Below are 24,906 nucleotides of genomic sequence, written 5' to 3'. Positions count from 1 at the left end.
TGCTCTCTCCTCAGGCCTGTGTCACGACGATACCTCGCCGCCGAGATCAACCAATAAATAGCATCACAGGCTGGTTAGTTCCCTCTTGCCCTGTTGGATTTCATAGCCTTCATCTTTGCCATAAATCGAGTAATGATGTAACCCAGTAAGAGGAGGCTAAGTACTGCAACCACAGCTGCACAGTAGGTGGTGGCCTGGTGGAAAGGGGTGCCCGCGACGCTGTTGCCGTCCGTCACCACGGGAAGAGGGGGTCTGCAGCCCTGGCCGTGCCGGGCAGGTTGGCAGGGACATTTAAGGCTGTGGATTATGCTGACATTAGGTTATCAGAGGGGCGAGGAGTTTGGCATGAAATGCAGATAAAATCTCTACAATGGATTAAAAAAATATCTCTACATATATCTCTACATATATCTATATCTATATCTATATCTATATCTATATCTATATCTATATCTATACAGGGTGGACAAAAGTAGGTTTACAGTTGTGAGTACACAAAACACAGAGTTTATTCTTGTATTATTACTTGTTAATTATTGTATTACATTCCATACAAACAACCTACTTTTGCCTCACCCTGTGTATTGTATATATGTATATTTTATTGAATGCTAATTTTATTTGTGTAAAAATTTTCAAATTTTCAATTATAGTTGACATATATTAGTTTTAGACACACAACATAGTGATGAGACATTTCTGTAACGTATGAAGAGATCGCCCCGATTAGGCTAGTACCCACCTGACACCACACGGAAATAGAGCTTTTTCTTGGTTAACTCGCCATGTGGCAGAAGTGGTCCCACTTCACGCAGAGTCCCACCCACGGCTGGAGGACATTGCTTGTGTCCTCTGTTGTGGGGCCGTCCTGTGCCTTGTCGGGTGTTAGCTGCCTCACCCACTAGGTGCGAGTGGCGTCCCCTCCCGCTGATCGCCCAGTGAGAATCTGATCGGGAGGAGCTGTGAGTTCCGGGACGTTCCTCTGTCGTAAGACACAGACCTTTTCATCGATAGGAGGCGCTGTTTCAGTGTTAACTACATGACACAGCCTGAACCAAGTGCCTGAAGTTCCTGGTCTTAAACTCAGTCAGGTGAAGGGGGTGTGGGGCAGGCCTTTCCCGGGTCCCCCCAAGCCACGCATCTGCCTGGATTCCTGCAAACGCACTTAAAGGCGGCTAAGGGGACTGCCTCCCCGGTTGCTTCCCAGTGGTTATGGCCACCAGGTAGAGTAGGGCAGTCATATACTAGTAACCAAGTGAAGTGACTTGCCCAAGGTCCCCAGGCTGGTTAGTGGGGAAAGTTGGGACCTGAAAGATTTGGATTACTATCCTGGGCCATTTCCACCGTGGCCTCTCGGCCCGACAGCCACGGTTTTCCTGGGCTCTTCTGAATCTTCTTACTGCTTGGCGTTACTTTCTACATGTTCAGGTTTTAAGGTATATTGTGTCGCTAATTAGAAGGATTCACGGCCGTGTTTTCAGAAACACTGCCAGACACCGTTTTTGTGAATGTTCTGAGTGCCCCCCCTTATGGAGTGGTGCTTCCCCCTCAGGTGCACCTGGAACTACCTCCCAGCTCTCCAGTCGTGCAGACTGAAGAGGACTTTAACCTGCTCAAGTCCAGCAACACAAGGAGGTACGAAGTCCTGAAGGAGATCCTGACCACCCTCGGCCTCAGCTGTGACGTGCAGCACGTTCCTGCCTTGACGCCTCTTCACCTGCTGCTGGCGGCGGAGGTGAGTGTGCTCGGCGGAAGGCCACCGAGGCACCCTTCTCCAAACAGTCACCCTGGCCCTGGCCGGTGTGGCTCAGTGGATAGAGTGTCGGCCTGCGGACCAAAGGGTCCCAGGGTTCAATTCCGGTCAAAGGCACGTACCTTGGTTGCAGGCTCCTCTCCAGCCCGGGCCCTCGTTGGGCGCGTGCAGGAGGCAACCAGTCAATGTGTTTCTCTCACATCCATGTTTCTCTGTCTTTCCCTCTCTCTTCCACTCTCCCTAAAATCAATGGGAAAATATCCTCGGGTGAGGATCAACAACAACAAAAACGGTCAGCCTTGTCCTGACTCGTCCGTGGCAGTGGGCTTCCACTTTGATTTCTGTTTTTGATTTTTCTGTTTGGGCCTCTGCACAAACTTAAAGATGTCCAAGTATAACTAATGTATTTGGCGTTTGCATCACAGGGAGGGCGAGAAGACTGTTAGAATTTAGAAGGTGTTAAGTCTTAAAATTCTGGCCCTTCCCACATTAAGGGGAAAGGGTCACTGTCTTATGTGCCAGGAGGTACTTGGAAACCACAATTACGCACTTGGGATTAAAAACGGTCGTTTGATTTGGACCCTTCTCAGCGAATCTCTGGAAGGGAGCATCCCCAGTTTTGTTTTATTTTTGTGCTGACGCCTGCCACCTTGTGGCCAATCCTAGCTGTGTCCACCGAGAAAGGGCCTGAGCTGGGAATGCCTGCGGGGATTTTCCTGGACTGGTGTCTGCATTTGATGCCTGTGGTTGGTACCTGGTTTGAGCAGTTTGCTAAGCCCAGGTGAGGCTTCTTGCCAAGCTGTCAGTTTCCTATTAATTGTGGCAAATTATTCTGTGGGTCTGTTTCTGTTGCCTTCCCTAAATAGGGGAGGGGGTGAGTTTAGTGACATAACCGAGCAGATTCAGCAAATACTGACTAGCCCAGGTGACTCTAAACACCACACTCACCTGCTTTCCCTTGAAGAGAATGCACTCTATCGCCTACCCCAACATTTAAAAGAGGAGGAGCCCTCCTTGGGTTACACTTCGTCCCGTGGCAAATGCTGTGCAGAGCAGAGCAGAGCTGTGAGCCTCCCGTGGAGAAGACAGACACAAAATCTGGGGGATTTCAGAGTAGGATTTTTATAGGAGTATTTGAGGACTAGATGAAATAGCATATGTGGAAGTTCTGTGTAAAGAGTACAATTATTATTTTTAAAATATATTTCTTTATTGATTTCAGAGAGGAAGGGAGAGGGAGAGAGATAAAAACATCAATGATGAGAGAGAATCATTGATCAGCTGCCTCCTGCATGCCCCCTACTGGGGATTGAGCCCACAATTTGGGTATGTACCCTTGGCCAGAATCAAACTGGGACCCTTCAGTCCACAGGCCAAAGCTCTATCCACTAAGCCAAACCAGCTAGGGCAAGAGTACAATTATTGATATTAAGATTAGATTGTTGAGAGGTTAAATTACAAGTGTCTAGTGCTTTTAACAAATGACTGGTGATATAGGTAATGATTTTAATTTAAAAATTAATAAAGCAACAGGTGTGTTTTTTCCATCTAAGAACATACTTTTACTAGAGGCCCGGTGCACGGATTCGTGCACCAGTGGGTCCCTCAGCCTGGCCTGCGGGATCGGGCCGAAACTGGCTCTCCGACATCCCCTGAGGGGTCCCGTATTGCGAGAGGGCGCAGGCCAGGCTGAGCAACCCCACCGGTGCACGATCGGGGCCGGGGAGGGACGCAGGAGGTTGGCCAGCCAGGGAGGGACCACGGGAGGGCTCCAGGGCCTGTCCGGCCTGTCTCGCTCAATCCCCATCGGCCGGACCCCAGCAGCAAGCTAATCTACTGGTTGAAGCGTCTGCCCCCTGGTGGTCAGTGCATATCATAGCAAGTGGTTGAGTGGTCTTAGCATATTATTAGCATATTACGCTTTGATTGGTTGAATGGACGACTGGACAACCGGACACTTAGCATATTAGGCTTTTATTATGTAGAACTAGAGGCCTGATGCACGAAATTCTTGCAAGGGGCTTGGCCCTCGCAGCCGCCGCGGCTTGCCTTGGCCCTTGTAGCCACGGCAGCTTGCTTCGCCCTCGCAGCCCCGGTTTCGTCCGGAAGGTTGTCCAGAAGGACGTCCGGAAGGTCGTTTGGCTGTCCAGTCTAATTAGCATATAACGCTTTTGTTATTATAGATTGCATTTTCATTACACAACGTCTAGTCAGTCTGCACGCTTTTTAATGGGTGCTCCTGAGAATTAATGGTGTGACTTTTGTTTGCACCTGCACCTCAGGAAATCAAAGCTCGCCGTCATTTATCTGTTTAGTGCGTTCCGTTAATAGAAGGAAAAGCTCCACCTCCATCCATCTGGTGGCTGGAGTATAAAAAAGTATCAAAATCAAGCTGGTCCTCACAGCTTCCGCTCTTGTAGACGACCCCCCTACAGACCTGCCACCTGGCGGAAGGGACAGAGCCATGCGGGCACGGGGAGATGGGACTGTCACTCTCAGACACCCCCCCCCCTTTCCTGGGCATGGAGGGCTGAGGCTGGACATGTGAGGGGGTGCCTGCCTTCCCCGGAGGCTCACGGCCAGGGAGGCCAGGGAGCAAGACAGACCAGGGCTTGCCCTTGACCGCACTCCCTGACCTTTCCCGGGAGTTCTGACCTTGCTGGTCTGGGGACTTGCACCTCTAGACTCTTAGAGCAATGGAGAAGAAGGTGAGCCCAGGTTATCTTCCTGTGAGCAGAAGTTTGGGACTCGAGGCTTTTCCTGGGCCTCCTTTAGGGTGGCTATAACCCTAAATACCGAAGGCTTTGAATCGGGCATGTGCTCACAGTACAATACACAGCAGGTGCTTCCTCCTCTTGGGGATCCGTGTCCCCCTGTGGATTGGTAACCCCTGTTCACAAACCATGGACATGAGATGCTTGAACAAGATCAAAGCACGTATTTGTTCTGTAGACACAGGTATTGCCCACAGACTTCAAACCCGCCAACCCCTGGACACATCTGACTTTGGAGAAGAGTAATATTTCGAGTCTCCATTTGCTCTGGTTGATCTTAGATGTCTATGTGGCCTCCTTTTCCCTCCCAACGGCTTCTCTCCGAGTTGTTGCACTTTGGGAGCCCAAGGAACTGAGCAAAGGAGTGCATGTCCTTGTTTTTTAGTGCTTATTAATTTCTCCCAGAAGAGTTGGGCTCTGCTGTGGAAGGGAAGGGAAGAATTTAGGGCTTTAGAGTGTTTTCCTGGGATACACATTCTGTACATGAATGCGAAGGTGGCTACTCGCCCACCGTGACGGGCTTTCTGGGGCGGCTGGGGGATTCCTGCTCTGCTCCTGATGCCGAGGCCCAGACGTTTCAGAACAGCTTCTAGGCCTTGTGCTGGGGGCTCAGTGTTGGTAGAGACGGATGGCAGGTTGGGACTAGAACCCTTTGCATCTGCTGTGCTTTCCCGCAGCCTTCTTAGTAGGTCTCATTGGTCCCCATGGAACGAATTCGGCAGTGGAGAGTTCTTGGCGTCCTGGCACCCCTGGGTGTTACACGCAGCCCACCCTTAGGTTCATCCCCTGCCTTCTTCCGAATCAATGCCTGGGCGGGCTCTCTGCTTCCTGCGAAATACTCTGTGACCACACGGTGGCGCTGCTGAGCTAGGCTGCCTGGTCAGCAGACACCCTGGCACCATAAAGCAGTTCGGAGGCTTAGCTTTTCCCTCTCGACATCACCGTGTAATTTCACAGTATAATTTAGAAGTTTTCCATGATGCTGGCGACACTTTCTTCTGGGTCTGTAGCGATGATTTCAGTGTCACAGTTCATAATATTCATCTTCCATTCAACATGGACTGTGTACGAGGTGCCATTACAGGATGGACTATGAAAGAACCAAATATACACACTGGTTATCTAAATAGTTCTACTGCATGCCAGCTGTGTTTATACAGTTTGGGGCCTAGACACTCGCTCTTTATAGCAAATAGCACGGAAGATTTATGAGGTACCTCGTGCTTCCACATGACCGCGATATGAATGAAAGAGACTGGCACGGGGTCCGAGTAGAAAAATAGGCCCAAAGTACAGTTGGCCCCTGGTATTTGCAAGGGGCGTGTTCTGAGACCTTCGACACCCAGACACCACAGTATCGTGTGATTTCCGCTGCAAAATCCCGTCAGTATGATTTTGCGGTGTCACCGTGCGTGATCAGACCAGGCAGCCAGCTCTTGAGGTACAGACTCCTGGTGGCCAAGCGTACCTCCTCTCTGACCGGGGTCTAGCCGGTTCATCGAGCCTCCCAGGGGCGGGATTGAAATTCGGGCCTCAGCAAATTTATGATCTGTCAAAGTAAACCAGTAAAACACATGAGCATATGCACACCACACACATGTATCCATAGACAAAAGACTGGAAGGAAATACAGTACATACATGGTATATTTTTGGGTGGTGGGCTAAGAGCAATTTTAATAGGCTTTTAAAACTTTCATTGTATTTTTCAAATTTTCTATAATGTACATGTATTATTTTTATAAAGAGCAAAACCAGTTATTAAAAATTAAAAATGAAATTACTCTATGTCAGTAGACTTTGAAGGCATTCCATAAATGGTCAAAACTTGAATAAGGCAAAAAGTCCCATATAGCCCTAGCTGGTTTGGCTTAATGGATAGAGCATCAGCCTGCGGACTGAAGGGTCCCGGGTTTGATTCCGGTCAAGGGCTCATCCCCTGGGCTGAGGGCTCGATCCCCAGTAGGGGGCGTGCAGGAAGCAGCCAATCAATGATTCTCTCTCATCATTGATGTTTCTATCTCTCCCTCCCTCTCTGAAATCAATAAAAATATATTTAAGAGAAAAGTCCCATATAGGTGTTGATATTGGTTAGATGTTTGACATCTGTATTAATTGTATGAAGAGTATTAGCTTTGTTAGTAAAGGACTCACACTGGTGAGTGACCATTAGCCTTTATTGTGGCTCTCAGGCCCCAGGTGTCCTGGGCTCCTGTGGGTGGGAGGTCCTTCCGGTTCATAATTGGAGCGCCCCTCCTCCCCCCACTCCCTCCTGCTTGGATGCAGCAGTTTCTTGATGGAACCCCTTGAACTATTTCTCAGAGAGGACCACACTCGTGCTGACACCTATGGTGAGTCCTTTCCGGGTGTGGGTGGAGCGCCAGACTCATGAGCCACACGCTGGACCCCAGGGTTCTGTGGAGCGAGATTTCGGGGCGGCCACCACTCCGACCTGCCATTGGTGGTGGCGAGAAGTTAGCAGGAATATGCCTTCATTGTGGGGGACATGAGTGTGTTTATGAGCATCACCGATTTTAGAGAAAAAACAGTTCTTCCCCTTACAGAACCTAAAGTCCAACTGAAAACCCCCCTCTTGCTTCCATTTTGGTCTCTGCCAGGGACATGGCAGAAAGAAGAGGGTGTGCAGTGGCGGCCTGTGGGGTCTGCCCCACACGGATTCGGGACCCCCGATGATGCAGACAGAGCCGCAGCCTCCTCCGTCTCTGCAGAGCAGCTGCCTGGGGTCCCTTTCCATCCCCCAGCCCGGGCGGAGGAGGAGAGAGAGAGAGAGAGAGAGAGAGGAGGAGGAGGAGGTGGTGGAGGGGGGGGAGGAGGAGGAGGGTGGGACAGTGCCCAACCACCCGCTCGCGCCTTCCCCTGGGACACCCCCCTCCGGCCGGGGAGCACCAGGCTCTTTCTGAAACCACAGAGCGGGGTTCTTTGGAGCATTCCTCTTGCTGATCACAAGGATGTGGGGGGACCCGAGAGAAGCAGGCAGGACGTTGGCAGCCGTGCAGGGCGATGTGGTTCCTTTGCCTTGGGGTCAAGGTGTAACTGTAACAAGAAGTGACAACTGGGTTTGTTATTAAAGCAGCTGGTGGAAAACCACCCTGTCTGTGTGCGTAACTGGTGGTGCTGCGGGATGGATCAGATCGGCTTCAAGACAGAAACTCGTCTCACATTTCAGTTTGATTCAACCCCAAATCATTTGCCGTGACAACCCCCCCCCCCCCCAAATAACAGCAACACTGTTGATCACGATAGTTTGATAGTCGTAAACATGTCAGAAAATCCCCGTCTAGTCCCTTCCACCAGGAATTCCCTTCTTGATGTTGTTGCTTTATGAAGAATCTTAGCCTAAATCGCACCGTACGGTTCTTATTCTTCCTTCTCCTGCCAACCACTTCCTGTAGCCACACCGCATGCCTACTCAGCGTGTGACCTCGCTGCGGGAGTTTCTGGAACACGAGAGAGTTCTCGTTCATGGCACTCGTTAGAGCTCACCAGGTGCCTCACGCGGGCCACGGTCTCATCGGCCTCACCGTGGAGAGCCTCAGGTCTGGTGCTGAACGCGTTAGAATTCTCCGGGTGTTTTTTTTAGCGCAGTGTCGGGTGCGGAATGCTTCCTCCCTTCACCTTTAATCCTCGTCCTGCGCCTTGAATGTGCAGTGCGGGGAACTTCTGGTGTTACTCTAAATGCAGCTTAGAGACGAGCGATCAGAGGTCCCGGGGTGGGAGCCGGCTGGCCGGGATTCCAGGTGCGCCCTGAATAGCTTCAGACGAGCGAGCGGCGGGCGCGCTGCATGGCAGCTTTTACCACGGGCCCCGGCGAGCGAGCGAGCAGCTGGCAGATTAAAGGCAGCCTTTCAAAGCTTCACGGCGATGAGTGTTTGTAAGGCTCTTTCATGCCCCTCTGTCTCCTTTTTTCTTCCCTCGCTCTTTCCCCAAACGGGGCGCTTTCTGTTCATTTCAACTGACTTCCTGTTATCAAGCACAATACCTGTGGCAAAGGTGACATGATGAGTTTTGACATTGAAGCAAAAGGAATGAATGACACGTGGGGTGGTTTCCTTAGCTGCCTTTATTCTTTTTTTTGGGGGGGGAGGAGGCTTTTCAGCTACTGTATATACTGTACTCGTATTTGAATCTTGCTTCCACAGGAATGTGTCAGAGCAGCTCCTTTGGAGTGTAAATCCTGGGCTGACATCGAGGCAAAGGCTGATGAGATGCGGTGGGGACCAGGCCCACCTTGGATAGTTTCCGCTGCCGCCTGGTGGTGTGAGGGTTTGGGGGTGCTCTGTGCCGCCCTCCTGGCTGGCCCGGGGAAGGGCAGCTGTGTCTCTGAGTGGCAGGGACCTCTCCCCAGCCGCCGTGTCCTGGGGTAGCGGCCTATCTCGGACGGCGGTTTCACTTCCTCAGACTATTGATATCCACCGCGGTGCAGTCACAGATTTGTGGATGGGAAGCAGGCGCTTTTGGAATAAAAAATCGCCCAGGACCAAATGTTTCTGGCCTGAACATCAGGCCCTAATAGCTGCCATGTGTGCGGGGCTGGGACGCGGCCGGAGCGCCCGAGAGGCCGATTGAAGCTGCCTCGGGGAGTCTTGTAGCGTCTTGGTCTTCAGAGCAGATTTCTGTCTCCCAAGTCGAAAAAAGAATCCCGGGGCGGGAGCCCGCACTGGGGCCGGGTGGGAGGGCACGATCAAAGGCCCGCACCCTCCTGTGGCTCCCGGGGCGCGAGGTGTCGGGTCCTCGAGAGGCTCTCGCTCAGCGACGCTGGGGGCGGGGTCTGCTCTCCCCCGAGTGACCGTTGTCCTGCACTTTTCGGGATCTGAATGGCAGGTGGGGCACCTGGTGTTTATGTCCATGCTGATCCCTTGAGAATGCTGCTCCAGGAATTGTGTCGTCTAGAAAAAAGGTTTGTGGTGTTTCTGGGTTTCCAGACCGACGGGCAATCTGTGGAGCCGCGTGGCGTCGAATGCCCTGCCGGCGGGGACCAGCGGCGGCTCCCTGTGCGGGAGGCCGGGAGGCCGGGCAGGCTTCTGGGCTTCCTCTGAGAGCCGGCCGGCAGCGCAGCCGCGGGACACTCAGCCCAGGCCGGTCCGTCTGTCTGTCTGTCCATCAGTCTCTTTCTCTCGGAGACACTTTCTTGGTTTTGTTCTTGTTCCGGCCCCGTCGCTGCCTCTGAGTAGATGCCGCTGCCCGGGCCCCTCGGGGCCTTCCCGGGACCGAGCGCCCCTGGTTCTCCTGTGCACAGTCCCTGCCTGTGTGTCTTCCTTTCTGAAGCCGTTTCCAGGCCTCAGCTTAGGGGCGTCGTCAGTGGGGGACGTGCTGGTGTCACACCTGTGACTGGTCTCACTGCTCATGGGAGAAGCTCTCCCTCCTAAGGACTGGAGCTCACACCCCGTTCGGTCCCTTGAGCAGCACTCTCCATGCCAGCCCCTTCGTCTTTAGGACATTCCTTTTAACCAGTTAACTGCCGCGCGTCCAAAATGGAAACCATCCCCACACGCCACGATATTTTGAATTTAATGTGAAAAATCACTTTGCAATGATATTATAAAAATAAGTATGTTACTCACATTTCGGGTGTTCTTGAATATTTCCAGCTGAAAATTCTCACGAAAAATGATTTTAAAGTTGGTCCGGGCTGCCACTTAGGGAAAACATTTTTATTTTTTTTTATAGATGCGCCTGGCGGGTGGGGAAGGTCCGCCGCTTGTATCTCCAGACCCTTATGGCGTACAGTGGGTTATTTCTGTTCCTCAGTGGTACCTGAGTCCATAAAACGTTTTAAAGGTCAAAGGTCGTCGTTTTGAAGCTTCTCCTCTTTGAGAGTATTTTCCTCCCGTGATGATGGGATTAGGCGTCTCAGATTCGCTCAGTGGGTTTGTCACAGACGATGGCTTTTTAAAGGACAGCCACTGCCTCTGATTCTCAGTCCCTGACCTCCTCTCTTCGGTCGGGGGAGGGTCGATGACATGACCTTTCACATCTTTTCCCGGACTCTGCAGTGTCATGCTGGTTCCAGGAAAGCAAGTGGATGTAAAGCAAACAAACAACAAAACAACCACAAAAAAACCCCCAAATTTTAAGTAGTTCCTTTGATGCATTCTTTTCTAAGAATGTGTGATTATAACCATTTTCATTTTAAACTGGAGCAATTTGATCACCTCCATCCACAGTTCATCTCAGCACAATGAAAGGAAGTTATGCTTCTGCTTTACCTTATTTCAGGCTCTTTCTCCAACCAGTCTTCCCGTTAATTTAAGAATTACCAGTGCGACATAGTGTAGCAGCCTCAGATGTACAAACCAGGTGTGCTTTTCAAGTTTGTGTGCCACGTGGCTGTTTTCAGATCACGGTGCCGTCATGTGTGTCAGAGGTTTTCTCCCAGCTCACGGAAATCCTCGCTCCGCACCGCGGTCACACCTCGGGTCCCACCTCGTGGTGCTGCGTCTGCCAGGCTCTGGCCGGCCATCACGAGCGCAGGGGACCCTGAGAACTTCTCCCTGCGTCTCTGGCGGTCGACTCAGAATTTAAGGGCTCTCTCTCAGGCCCTGCTCAGACAGTCTCGTTGGACACCTGGTAATACCGTGGTAGGTGTCCTTATGGAGAAGTAATGAACTCGCGTGGGTAGGTTAATATTTACCTTATATTTAAGAAAACATTTTTTATTCTTTCCTGCAGTTGTATGTACAAATAAAAAAATACAGGATGGTGCTTTTCCTACAACCAGTAAATTTTGTTAAGCTACCCATCCTGGTGAGTACATGAGACACAGTTTATTCTGGTATTATTATTAACTATTGTGTTCTTTTCCATACAAACAACTAGAAACCTACTTTAACAAATATGTTTTTGTTGATTTCAGAGAAGAAGGGAGAGGGAGAGAGAGAGAGAAATATCCATGATGAGAGAGAATCATGGATCGGCTGCTTCCTGCACGCCCCACACGGGATGGAGCCTGCAACCTGAGTGTGTGCCCTGACCAGGAATGGAACCGTGACCTCCTGGTTCATAGGTCGATTCTCAGACAGGGAGTCACGCTGGCTGGGCTGTAAACCTACTTTTGCCCCGCCCTGTATTTCATAGAAAATTTCCCACATACAAAAAGTAAACAGACTGATGTCCTGACCCCTGTGTGGTCAGCGAGCCACTTCACGCTTTTCCATTCTGGCCAGTGTTATCCATTCCTACCCACTCCTCCTGTGTTATTTTGAAGCAAATCTCAGATCACATCGCTCACCTGTAAATATTTCAGTATGTGCGTCTAAAAGATCAGAGCTCTATTTAAAAATACAACCAAATACCACTGTCACACCAGAAGCACAGTTCCTTCCTATAACCCCCGTAGGCAGCCAGCGTCCCAGTTTCCAAGGGGACCGACATCTTTGAAGAGGGGCTGCCTCACCCATGCACGGGGGTCCTTCATGAAATAAACCCGAGAAAGAAGCAACTAGATCTGAACCCCTGTAACTTTGGGGGGAAGTGATTTAGAAAGTCGATTTCTGTGCCTCTTTTGATGCCATATTTTACCCCCGTTATTAGGCCATTCTGAAAATGACAAATTACCATTTGTAATAACGTGCAAAGCCACCCAGCACCTTGAAATGGGAGTTTTGTTCCGCTCTCCCCGTTCAGAACCAACGGGAGTCCCTCACCCCCTCTTTTCTGCCTGCGCAGCCTGGTTTCCCGGGGAGGGCGGGGGCGGCATTGATTTCTGCTCCGTATGCTTTCGCTTCAGGTTGACGTTTAGCCTTTGACCCAGCCACTTTCTTACAATAAACAGTTTGTTGATGAGAGCAGCTGCCCCGCAGATTGTTTCCAGATTGTTCTCTGGCGGCGGACAGCGTGCACCTTACGGAGAAGTCGGCGGGGGCTGCGGCTCCTCCCCACGCTGTCTGTCTGCCTGTCTGCCTGTCTGTTTGCCTTTGAAGCCGGCTGTCAGCCTCTGAGCGCTGAGCTGTTTATATCGGGGAAACAGTGTGAATCCGGATCGGAAATCGGGTCTCACCGTCTTGACTATTTTATTTTATTCTCTTCTAGAAGTTTCTGCCAGATTCCTTACATTGCAGTAGGAATTCCTGGCGTTCGGTATGTGGGAATGAGTGTGCGGTGGTGCCGTGTGGGGAAGTGGACAGGACATACTTTATTTTGTGTAGAAACCCCGGCTCCTGGCCTATTTAAAGGAACAAGGTAACTCTCCAACTGTTACTATATTGCCCTTTTGAAATAAGTTCTATTTTTTCTACTTTTTTGAAAGACAGTACTTTAAAACATATATATATATACGTTTTTTTAAAAAATATTTATATTGATTTCAGAGAGGAAGGGAGAGGGAGAGAGAGAGAGAAACATCAATGATGAGAGAGAATCATTGATCAGCTGCCTCCTGCACGCTCCCTTCTTGGGATAGAGTCTGCAACCCAGGCATGTGCCCTTGACCAGAATCAACTGGGGACCCTTCCGTCTGCAGGCCGACGCTCTATCCATTGAGCCAAACTGGCTAGAGCATTTTTTATTTTAATGCAAGGGACGGGTACCCTGACGACTTGGTAATTTATGCGGCTCAGAGTGCCCCTCCGTTTGGCTTTCTGCTGCGCCCCCAGCCGCCCGGGCTGTGGCCTGGACTGGCCCGCCTGCCGCAGCAGCCTTCATTAGGGTCAGACTTCCAGCCGTGGAGCCAGCACGTTTCACCAAACTGGCCACCAGGGGCTGCTGTCAGGACGGTGAGGCTGAGCTCACCTCCCCGGGGGCGAGTTTACTGTTTCTACAACCAGTAAATTTTGTTCAGCTACCAATCCTGGTCTCCCAGCTCAGTCTCACCACACAGCCTCCGGTCCCCAGGCCCGCGCACGGCGTGTCCCTCCAGCCAGGTATGACGTGGGCCCTGGACGCCGTTCAAGACCTGAGATGAAGACTTGTGTGTTTCTCATTCAGTGCCAGGAAGCTGTTATTAACACACCGAGTCCACACACTGCAAGGCTTCGCGCAGCGCACTGGGGTCTGTGCTCGGCGAATGTACTTCCTGCGTTTGGACTTCAGGGTCCGGGCCTCCGGAGGAATGGCCCTTGGTGATCAGAGCTTGGTTTTTCTGGAAGGCGTTCTTGCCCGAGTGGCCTTAGCAACTCCTTCCGAGTGTAGACAGCTCGGAGGGTCCTGCTGACCCACTGAGGTGTGAAATGCTAAAAGGAGTTCTTGGTGGTGGTTTTCTGATTTTTTTTTTTAACAAAAATTATATCTCTGATGATTCCAGGATTAACAGCAGAGCAAAAATGTACAGCGAATATCAGAGCTGACAGGTGCCTTGGAGTTTCTGAAGCAAATTCCTTCATTTCCTCCCAACTTCTTATTTAAGGAAAATTAAAACGTAAGAGAGGCTGAAGGGATAGGTCACAAACCCCACGCAGGCCTCCCCTGACTCACCCCTGGTTGACATTTAGGTAAAGAGGGCTCGGTGTTTTTTTTGAAAGATGCATATGTTACTGCCTCTCTAAGCTCTGGACCTAGTGCAGCTGTGCCCGAGAGCATGCGCTGTCACAGTCTTGCCTCCAGGAGTTGGCGGGCAGGGGCAGGGGCAGGGGCACTATTTCCGCTTGGCCCTGCCTTGTTTTCTTTGCCGAAGTGAAGCCAGTGGCCTGCTGGTGCCCGATGGTCCTGGGTGGCCGGGGTCGCCCTCCTGGGCTACGGGCACATCCCGTCTTCACCTGGGCCAACATGTCTAAGCTTCTTACAATAGAATATATTTTAAAAGTGCTGCATTTTAGAACATAATGAGCCCTATGCTACGAGGGCCACTGGTGGATCTTTTATACCCAACAAAGGGATTCTAGCCCCTGATCAGGGAAAATGCCACCGTCAATCACGTCATGAGTTATAGGATTTACAACTTTTCTTTCAGCTTTTTTTTTGAAGATTTTTAAAAAATTTTTTTTTTTTTTGAGAGAGAGAGAGAGAGAGAAACATTGATGTGAGAGCGAAAAAGCGATTGGCTGCCTCCTGCACACCCTTACCAGGGATGGGGCCTGCAACCTGGGCATGTGCCCTGACCGGGGATCTGACCGGCAATCCTTTGGTGCACGGGAGAATGCCCAGCCAGCTGACCCACACTAGCCAGAGCTCCAATTGGTTGCTTCGAGGAGGCTTTTTTTCTTTTTTTGTAAAGGTGAGTAGTGTGCAAATGCTCGTGTGTTATTTACGTGTCTGCCTGCCCCATTAAACTGCAATCCAAGGTCACTGGAAGGCAAGGACCACATGTTGTCAATCTTTGCATCACTTTCCCAGTGTTTTGCCCACAGTAGGTGTTTAGTCAGTGCATGTTGTTAGGACATTAGAAAGCGCTCGGCTTTCCCTCACACGCACTGTGAAGCGCTTCCCCTGCTCCTGTGTTGGGGAGACCCACGGGCAGGGGCGCAGGCCAGCGCCAAGCAGCCCGGTAGCTCCTGCTCACCGCCCCGGCTGGTCTCGCTCAGTCACCCTTTACTCAGGTGGAACGGGAGTTTCGTAAACAACCGTGTTCCACAGTCGAAAAGCATCAGCTGCTGCTGTGCCTAAGGAAAGCTGACAAGGCGGGGAGTGGGGGGAGCTTATCGTTAATTGACGTGCTTCCCAGGTTAGAAACGGTGCCAGTGCCCTGGCTGGTCAGCGGCTCCTTCCCGTGGGCGGGCAGCCCCTTCTGCAGCGAGACTCCGTAGCCCGTCTCCTTGGGGTGCGGCGGGCATGGCGGCCCTCCCTGTGCTCACGGAGACGGTGCCCCGGGCCCCACCCCATGTGGTGTTCCCTGGGGCTCTCGGAACGTCCCAGGGTCATGGTGACAGCATTGAACAATGGACCTTTGTTAAAGTAAGTGGACTGGATCGCCAGCTCTGGGCTTTCCCTAAATCCTCTTCAAATGGCCACTTCTCTTTTCGGGCACCATGGGTATCTTAATAGTGCACCCCTAGAGTTGCTGTTCTAATTTCTACTGAGGAGCAAACATTTGGGACTAAACACTGGATCTTGAAGTGAGAAACATGAAGACACTGAGCCCTGGCCGGGTCGCTCAGTGGGTTGGAGCATCAGAAGGTTGCGGGTTCCACTCCTGGTCAGGGCACATACATAGGTTACAAGTTTGATCCTTGGTCGGGGCACGTGCAGGAGGCAACTGATCAATGTTTTTCTCTCTCTCCCCCACCTTCCTCTCTCTCTAAAACAAAGACCATCCACCCATCCTTGAGTGAGTATTTAAAAAAAAAGGAGAAGAAAAGGGGCCAGAAGAGGCAGTGCCTCCCAGCTGGTGGTGGCAGAGCTGGTGACCCAGTTCTGAGCCGGTCCCTGCCCCATGCATAGCTCTCCAGAGGGTCAAGGCCAGGCCCACAGATTAGGAGCGAATTGTATAGGATGGTGGCCTCTGTGACCTCAATATCGGCCCTGCCCGGCGCTCCGGGCCTGCCGCCCGCTCAGCATCGTGGAGGAGGGGGAGGTCACACCTGTGCCTGTGTGTGCCCATGTGTGCCAGCCAGGCCGTGCCACCCCAGGGCGAGCTGGGCAGGGCGCCCCACAGGTGTCCCACCCGCACCGGGCTCGCAGCGCAGAGCCTTCTTGGCGTCCCACGCCCGTCCCCGGCCCCGGGAGCCTGTTTGTGTTGGACGAGGACAAATGGCGGCGGTTCAGGCAGGCGGGCTTAATGAAGGCCCTGGAGACTTCTGCGGGTGTCGAGCCCAAACCCCGGCCCGGCCGCCAGTGGAAGTTAGTGCTTCTCCCGTAGGGCCGATGGCAGTGGCGCGCTCTCTCTCTCTCTCTCTCTCTCTCTCTCTCTCTCTCTCTCTCTCTCTCTCTCGCTGTCCCCACACTCGCAGAACGGGTTTCACCTCTCAAACGAGCCCAGTTGGCCCAGCGGAGGTGTGATGCCCGTAAACCAGCCTTGTTAGAAATGCCTTATTCATTACCTCGGTTTTACGGGTCCACCCAGCCTTTTGTGCTCTTTCGCTAGTTGGCAGGTAACAAAAACTGCAGTAAACCCGTGGCCTTTCGGAGCCTCAGCCTGAGCGATACCCTTACATAATAAAGGGAATGCAGTGTGACCGACATTTATTGAGTGCCTACTGTGTCCCAGGCACCGGGGGCCTGGAAGTGACTGTGCGAGTGCAGACTGAGAAACCTGGCCCACCTGTCGCAAATCCCTTCGGCGTCACAGGGTTGTCCTCTCAGGTCCCCGCTGGTCACCAGTGAAGGACCTGGGTGTGTGGAAGCTCATCTCGTTGCTGGGCCCACGTGGGGCCTCAGGGCTGGCTGGGGAGAGGCGGTCCCTCCAGAGCGAGTGCCCTCGGCCAGCGCCCAGCCCCCAGCCCCCTTGGGCTCTCTCCCTGCCGGGGGGTTGGCCACTGTCCAGGCTGCCCTGTCCCCCTTCCATGAGGTCAGCCCTGCTCTTACAGGAGCGTTGCCTTTTGATGATAAAGGTCTGCTGTGCGTCTTATGGTTGTGAAGACGCTGAGTCAATGTGGAAGTGGCCATGGCACACTAGTTTGTAAACCACAGTGGTAAGAACAGGTTTGTTGTTATCATCTGTTCCTGTTTCCTCGGGCGTATTTGAGAACGAGGCAGCCCTAAAAACGACCTTGTATTCCATGTCTGTGCGGATTCCTTTTTTGATTCACACACTGCTGGTTGCCTAGCAACTTACAGTGTTACGACTGAGGCACAACTCATCTGATTATGTACAGAGGCCAGTGTGTCTCTGAGGTGGAAAACCTTCAGAGGTGAAGATAAGGTATTTCTTGGGACGAGGAGGACCAAACCACAAACAGGTGGTAATAAATATTTCGAGTCTAACACCGAATCAGAGGGATGGCTGTGCTTCGTTTACTGAATCTTCTTAGACGGATAAATGTAGCCGTGGAGACGAGTGATGGTGAAATGGCTCTAACGGGACTGTACTTAGCATCCGTTCTGGTGGGCGTGTAGTGGTACCTCATTGTGGCTTCAGTTCGTATTTCCCAGGTGACAAAGGATGCTGGGTATTTTTTCAGGTACTCTTTGGCCACCTGATGTTTTCTTTTGGGTAGTGTTGATGTTTTCTTTTGGGTACGTTCTAAGGTGAATTGTTTGTTTATAATTCTGGAAGAGCAGCAGTTCTTAATGCTCTTAATTTTTATGCAGTCCAGTTTATCATTTTTTCTTTTATGGTTCATGCTTCTTTTGTTCTATCTGAGAAAAGCTTTACCTATCCCAAGGTCAGAAAGTTTTGCTCCTATAATTTTATTTTAGAAGTTTCAGAGTTTTACATTTAGGTCTATGATTCGTTGATACAATTTTTTTAAAAAGATTTTTTAATTGATTTTTTTTTTAAAGAGCGGAATGAAGAGGGAGAGAGAGAGAGAAACATCAATGTGAGAGTGAGACATCTGTCAGAACCAGCAACCTTTTCGTACACAGGATGACGCCCAGCCAACTGAGGCACACCAGCCAGGGCTCAGGTTAATTTTTTGTATACATGCAGGATAAGATTTTTTTTATTTGTGTGTTTTTTGCGTATGGATGTACAATTGTTTCAATACCATGCATTAAAAAGATGATCCTTTTTTTCAAGTGAATGGCCTTGGCACTTTTGTTGAAAATCAGTCAAACATATATTTGTGGCTCTGTTTCTGGACCATGTTCTGTTTTAGTAATCTATGTCTGTCTGCACTCCAATACCACACTGTCTTCATTACTGCAGCTTTGTAATAAGTCTTGAAAGATAAATCTTCCAACTTTTTCCCCCCCAAAATTGTCTGGGTCATTCTAGGTTTTTTCTATTTCTGTATATGTTTTAGAACCTGCTTATCAATTTCTAAAAAAAAAAAAATCTCTCTAGGATTTTATAGATCAATTTGGAGAAGAATTGACATCTTAGTAATATTGAGTCTTCTAATCCATGAACATGGTATATCTCCTCAGTTATTTTGAGCTCCTTTAATTTTCAACTCAGGAGTATTTTGTAGTTTTCGGTGTACAGGTCTGGCACATATTTTGTTTAATTTGTCCCTAAATGTTTCAGGTCTATTAAAATGGTATTTTTAGAAGTTTCAGACTCCAAATATTCTCGGTTCATATATAGAAATACACCCAGTTTTTGTATATTTCCCTTGTATTTTGAAACCTTGCTGAACTCGCTTACTAGTTCTGGTACTTTTTTGGTAGATTCCTTAGTATCTTCATCATTGTGTGCAATGTGTTCCCGCAAGAAACAAAGGCACGTCCACTTTTCCTGTGAATGGCCAGCGATCGACTCCTTAGTGCTCTGGTCAATTCAAAAGGGCCAGCAGTTATGTAACTATAAACAATTCAGATTTTGGTTCTACCGAAATTGTATTTAATTAGCCTGAAATCTTAGAGAAAGGTAAAAACTAAATTCTTGAAATTCAGATGTTTTAAAAAAATATTAATTAGAAGGTTTTTATGAATGTCATTGGGGTGAAAATTGATAGCAGTTGTTTTTTGTTTTCAATAGAACTAATTGGCTTAAAGATTTCAAAGAGTTAGGTGGATTTGGGATTGGGGTTGGGTAACACTACTTATGTCAGCCTATTTGCCTTGATATATATGATCCAAACCTCTTTCGTCAACAGAATTTCTACTCTGCCTTAGTGGTCATTAGTAGAGTTAAGCCAAGAATCATGAATCTTTTTTCCTACACATGGCATCAGCTCCTTGTACAGCTCTTAAGTCATTGTGGTAATTTGAGTGCATTTGAAGGGACATTCCAGGCAGATTTGCACCAGACAGGTAGTGATGCTGATATTTCTTGCAACCAGAATTTTATTCTATTATCCAGGGATAATGGGTATGGGTGAGCCTAAATGCTTCCTTTGTGTCCTTGGTTTTGATGGCTTAAAGTTGCATTCGACTATCGTGAATGTAAATATTTATGGGTAGTATAAAGTTATATTTCTTTTTTTTATATATTTTATTGATTTTTTACAGAGAGGAAGGGAGAGAGATAGTCAGAAACATCGATGAGAGAGAAACATCGATCAGCTGCCTCCTGCACATCTCCCACTGGGGATGTGCCCGCAACCCAGGTACATGCCCTTGACCGGAATCGAACCTGGGACCCTTGAGTCCGCAGGCCGACGCTCTATCCACTGAGCCAAACCGGTTTTGGCTACAGTTATATTTCTTAAGAGGCTTCAGGCCTCATTTTATATCTTTTAGATTCTGTTTGTCCTGAGTAATTTACTTGGCTCTGCGTAAGTCCTGAAAGATTATGTGAAAGAAGTATAAGAGAAAAAAAACAACATGTGCATTGCTTTCATCAATTTTATTTTTTGCATTTGTGCATCAAAGTATTGCTTTAAAAAACATAATTGGGAATATTACTTTCATAATTAGTAGATATAGTAATCTATATATATAAAAGCCTAAGTGACCATTACGACTGAATGACCGGAATGACTGGTCGACCAGTCGTTATGGCCTGCACTGACCACCAGGGGGCAGACGCTCAATGCAGGAGCTGCCCCCTGGTCGTCAGTGCGCTCCCACAGTTAATCTCATGTGGCTGGCCAACCTCCCGTGGCCCCTACCCACCCCTACTTGGCTGGCTGGCCCTGATGGGCCCCCATTGGCCCCAATCGCCAGCCAGGCCAAGGGACCCCACCCATGCATGACTTCGTGCACCGGGCCTCTAGTTAATAATATACTTCTTTGAGAATCTGCTCCCAATTGGTGTGCAAATAAGAGCAGATGACTCTACTTGGCCAGTCAGGTGGACCACATTGCCAAAGGGAAGTGTATTGGAGTTGTTGGAGTGAATTTCCTTAGCACTTGTCCTATGTCACACTCTGCGGTAATTGTGTGTACATCCGCCGGCCTTCCGTCCTCTGTCCACTGTGGCACTATTTGTGAGACACAGCTATTTCTTAGATAAATGATGCCTAACTGGTGTCGGATAATTCACTCCAGAGAGGACTCCCTGCTTTATTCGGTCCTGGAAGTTCTGTCGCCTGCCAGCTATTCCCTTCCGGTTCCCCTCGGGTTTTCATTGACTTTGAGTGGGGGCTCACATTGCCTGCACCTGCCGAGTCACCGCCTCACTCCGCTTGGCTAGTGAAAGTTAGAGTCCGTGCAGACATTCCGTTATCTGGATGGTTTACCCTTTCACCCTGTGTATCTTTCGCCTGTGTGGTTCCCTTGTGACGACCAGTGGCCCTGGGAATGTGAGGAGGGGACTTCAGACCTGTCCACTCAATCCCTTAAGAGGGCTGACCAACACTTAAGGAGCAGAGTTGCTTTTAACTAGTGGCCAGATCTGAGGTTTGGGGGTGTCTCAGTCAGTTCAGGCTGTGAAGCAGAATGGTATCGACCGGGCGGCTTGTCAAGGACAGAGTCATTTCTCCCGCTTCTGGAGCCTGGAAGCCGGGACCAGGGTGCCAGCATGGCTGGTTCTGGCGAAGGCCCTCTACCAGGCCACGGACGGCCGTCTGGTCGCTGTGCCCTTACTTGGTGAGAGGGTGAGGGATCTCCCGGGGGCTTTGATAAAGGCACTAACCCCATTGAGGAGGGCTCCGCCCACATAACTAATCACCTCCCCAAGGTTCCACCTCCCAATGCTATCGCCTTGGGGGTTAGGATTTCAACATAAGAATTTGGGGGGACACCAGCCTTCAGTCCATTACCTGTGCCTGTCATTCATTCCTTCTGTCTTCTTCCTCCACAGAGTGCATGCCCACGAGACAGCGAGCAGGACTGTGCTCGGAGGCTGAGCCGAATGCTCTCGGCACCTCAGTGCCGGGTCCCCGGGGCCGCCTCCACCTGGGTTTTGGGTTTTCTCCCAGATGGGAGAACGCGTGTCCTCGTGGGGGAAAGTGGGAGGATACGCGTTTTCTGTAAAATGCACGGAAGGTTAGAAGATTCCTAGGGAGCCCGAGAGCTGGAGGGGGCTTTGGGGAATTTAGGGTAGAAAGTGTGAGGACTCTACTCATTTCCTGGATCCTGGTTTCTGAGCCGTTTATTTTTGTGGTTTAAGCACACTCAGCGTCCTGACTGCCTGTTGTATAATCGTTCCAGCGTTCAGAACACACGAAGGTAGCGTTTATTGGTCATGACTTAGGAAGTGCTTATGCGACCTAAGTGCCATCTTAAGGAAAAGCTACCTTCGTCTAACGTAATGCCGCGTTACGACCTTCCCATTTCTTTCTTTACGACGCAGGAAATCCGGGACCCTCTCCTGCGGTGGCTGGAGAGATGTGTGGATGCTGGAGGAGTAATAAAATCCAGCAAGCTCTCCCTCACCTTCGTCCCATCCTACACGCCTGAAATGGAAGTCACCCCCGCGGCTCTCCCCGTGGTGACTGACACGGCGGCCTTCTCGTCCGCACATTTCGACTTGGAGATCTACCGGCAAAACTTGCAGACAAAGCAACTGGGGAAAGTCATTCTGTTTGCCGAAGTGACGTCCTCCACCATGAATCTTCTGGACGGGTAAGTGGAGGCCCCGTGCAGATGAGTCCTACTGTGCGAAGGTTCGTTCCCTCTAACCAGCGCTGGGGAGAAGGGATAGGCGCATCGAACAAGAACGTTCCATCGTCCCGTCAGGAAGGTAGGCGTTGCCCTGTCCCAGAAGACTCCAGACGCAGGAAGAGAAATGAAGTGCAGCTCTTTGATCACAGGTTTGCGTTCGAAAGCATGGGTGGTTTCTGTGCCCGTGACCCTTTTTTTAATCAGGCCTTTCAGAATGTTCGTGGGGAAAAGCATGTTGTGAAAGGACACGTTTAACAGGTGGCATCGCTATTCAAGTTATCGTTTCGCTTTCGCGTTGCTGGCACCGGCGGTAAACGTTGAGTTGACGTCCTTCGCGGGGTTGTCAGGAGAGCAGGTTTGCACGCCGTGTAAGCTGTGTTCGGCTGAAACAGATCGGAGCTTTGTACTTCGCTGCGTTCCTGCCCAAGACATTTTTGGAGCACTCTGTAATCCCACGTGGATGTTCGACATTTATTAAAAATTTTCCTTTCAGTTCCTTCTGTTTCCTGGACATTGATTAAAGGTTAAAAAATGGAAAACAGATGAAAGGACTTGTTTAAACTCCCAAATTAGTCAGTATTAATTAATGCTCTTATTTTGAGATAGTTTAACAAGTAGGGTTATGGAGGGAATGAATAAGAAAAGCATCTTCCCTCAACATGGGACTAAAATGTAAGGAATGTAAGATTCCCCCCGAAAAAAACCCCAGATCCCCGGTTTCAGACACTCCCCCCTGCTAGACTGCATGTTTAGCTGCATAATTCAGTGTATGGAACATATGGGAATATTTGGCCTCTCTTCTTAATAACTTCTGGAATTTGATAGCATGTTGATATCAAACGGTGACGTTAGGATTTCTTGACCCTCATTCTCAAAGTCATGGAAATGGCAGCTTTGCTGAGTATAGAGGCTGCAGGAAAAGCATTCGTAAGGCCGCGATTTTCAACCTTTTTCCCCTCACGGCGCACACAAGCTAGTTACTAAAATCTGCGGCACACGATGTGGTTTTCGCCAATTTGACACAGAACAATAGGTATGATTTTTATTCATTCACATCGGACGCCTATTGTTGTGTTGGCTGTTGTCATTTTTTATTTGACAACCTAAGGCAGTGGTCGGCAAACTCATTAGTCAACAGAGCCAAATATCAACAGTACAACGATTGAAATTTCTTTTGAGAGCCAAATTTTTTAACCTTAAACTATATAGGTAGGTACATTGTTATTAACTTAATTAGGGTACTCCTAAGGCTTAGGAAGAGCCACACTCAAGGGGCCAAAGAGCCGCGTGTGGCTCGCGAGCCGCAGTTTGCCGACCACGGACCTAAGGGAAAAGTGGTCCGTGCCCCCGACTAAATAGTCAGGTGTGGCATGTTTAAGAGTTCCTGCATCACCGGGTGAACATCGCTGGTGTGGGGAATTGACAGAGTAGGGGGAGCAGTAGGAAGGGGATATGAGCCGTGGTAACACAGTTCTTGTTTACTGAGCTGTTTGTGTTGTCATAGGTACCTTCCCCCCGCTCACCCCCCTCCCCACCGTGTTCCCTTCACTCCCCTCCCGCCATCCCCCCACCCCCCCAAGTAGAGAAGATGCCTGTTCTTTTAGACCAGTGGTTCTCAACCTTCCTAATGCCGCGACCCTTTAATACAGTTCCTCATGTTGTGGTGACCCCCAACCATAAAATTATTTTCGTTGCTACTTCATAACTAATTTTGCTACTGTTATGAATTGTCATGTAAATATCTCATATGCAGGATGTATTTTCATTGTTACAAATTGAACATAATTAAAGCATAATGATTAATCACAAAAACAATATGTAATTATATATGTGTTTTCCGATGGTCTTAGGCGACCCCTGTGAAAGGGTCTTTCGAACCCCAAAGGGGTCGCGACCCACAGGTTGAGAACCGCTGTTTTAGGTGGAACAGCCCTACTTGCTGTACAAACCTGTGATAATCTTTTGTTACTCAAATGAACAGTCTGTTATATTGAGAGGGTGACCCATTATTATTACATCTTCTAAAAAGACAAACAAACCAAGACCTGCCATTTAACACAAGATTTGGGAAAGTAGAATGTGGATGGAAAAACATTGGCACTCCCAGAGCTTTTTCGGTATTTCCGGGGACATAAGGGAAGATTACTTTATGTTGGACGATCTCGAAACATTGGAATAATGGTCTGTGTGCGTGTGTGGCGGGCAGTGCGTTACCAGGATGCCTGTGGGCCCTGCTAGGGTGCGGTGCGCGGACCCAGGCTCCGTGCGATCGATTGGGCACTCGGGTTTCCTTATACCCTGGGAGCCTGTGTTTAGGATGGAAAATAATGCCATGCAAACACACTGCTTCAGGACCCTGAATATGGGTAAACTTTTAATAAAAAAATAAGAATCCTGTCTACGCAGCGTGGTTCTGTAAACGTGTGTAGAGCTGAGCTCGATGACAGTGGAGCCGGAAACTTCTGTAGGATTAAGACTTTCTGTTTTTATGAAAGGAAAATATTTTAACTCCTCCCGGAGGCATTTACAAATCTTTTCTGTTTCTCCTCCTGCCTGGTCTCTGTCAAGAGCAGAGGGAAATGGCTTTGATGGCTGATGGCTGACCCTCTGCTGGGCTCAGAGCAGACCCTGAGAAGTAGTTGCCGCTCACTGAGACTTACCCTCGGAGGTGGTGACTCCCTGTAGCCCGAGGCCGAGAGCCTGGGGAGAAGTCCCTGGGGGCCGTCGCCTTTTTCAAGGGAAGGAACTTGAAGAGGTCACCTCAGTGCCAGAATTGTCCACAAAGGAACTACAAGATCCACAAGCGAAACATATGACTTATTACTTTCTTTTTTTTTTTAATCTTTTTTGTTGAAAGTATGCCATAGATACTCCCTTCCCCCCATTAACCTCTTCC

General features: G+C 49.7%; 1 protein-coding gene across 1 annotated transcript in view; it reads left to right on the top strand.

The window, feature by feature from the left end:
• HLCS (holocarboxylase synthetase) overlaps positions 1-24,906 on the top strand; it is a 158,105-nt gene that overhangs the window by 19,500 nt on the left and 113,699 nt on the right. The window contains exons 5-6 of the mRNA XM_014467255.2: positions 1,553-1,735; positions 21,700-21,971. Of these exons, the coding sequence (XP_014322741.1) occupies positions 1,553-1,735; positions 21,700-21,971 (455 nt within the window). The remainder of the gene's footprint in view (positions 1-1,552; positions 1,736-21,699; positions 21,972-24,906) is intronic.

The sequence above is a fragment of the Myotis lucifugus genome, unplaced genomic scaffold (genome assembly GCF_000147115.1).
Source record: "Myotis lucifugus unplaced genomic scaffold, Myoluc2.0 scaffold_384, whole genome shotgun sequence".
Lineage (NCBI taxonomy): Eukaryota > Metazoa > Chordata > Mammalia > Chiroptera > Vespertilionidae > Myotis > Myotis lucifugus.
The sequence above is the reverse complement of the archived record's forward strand: the minus strand, read 5'-3'. Positions and strand labels throughout refer to the sequence as shown.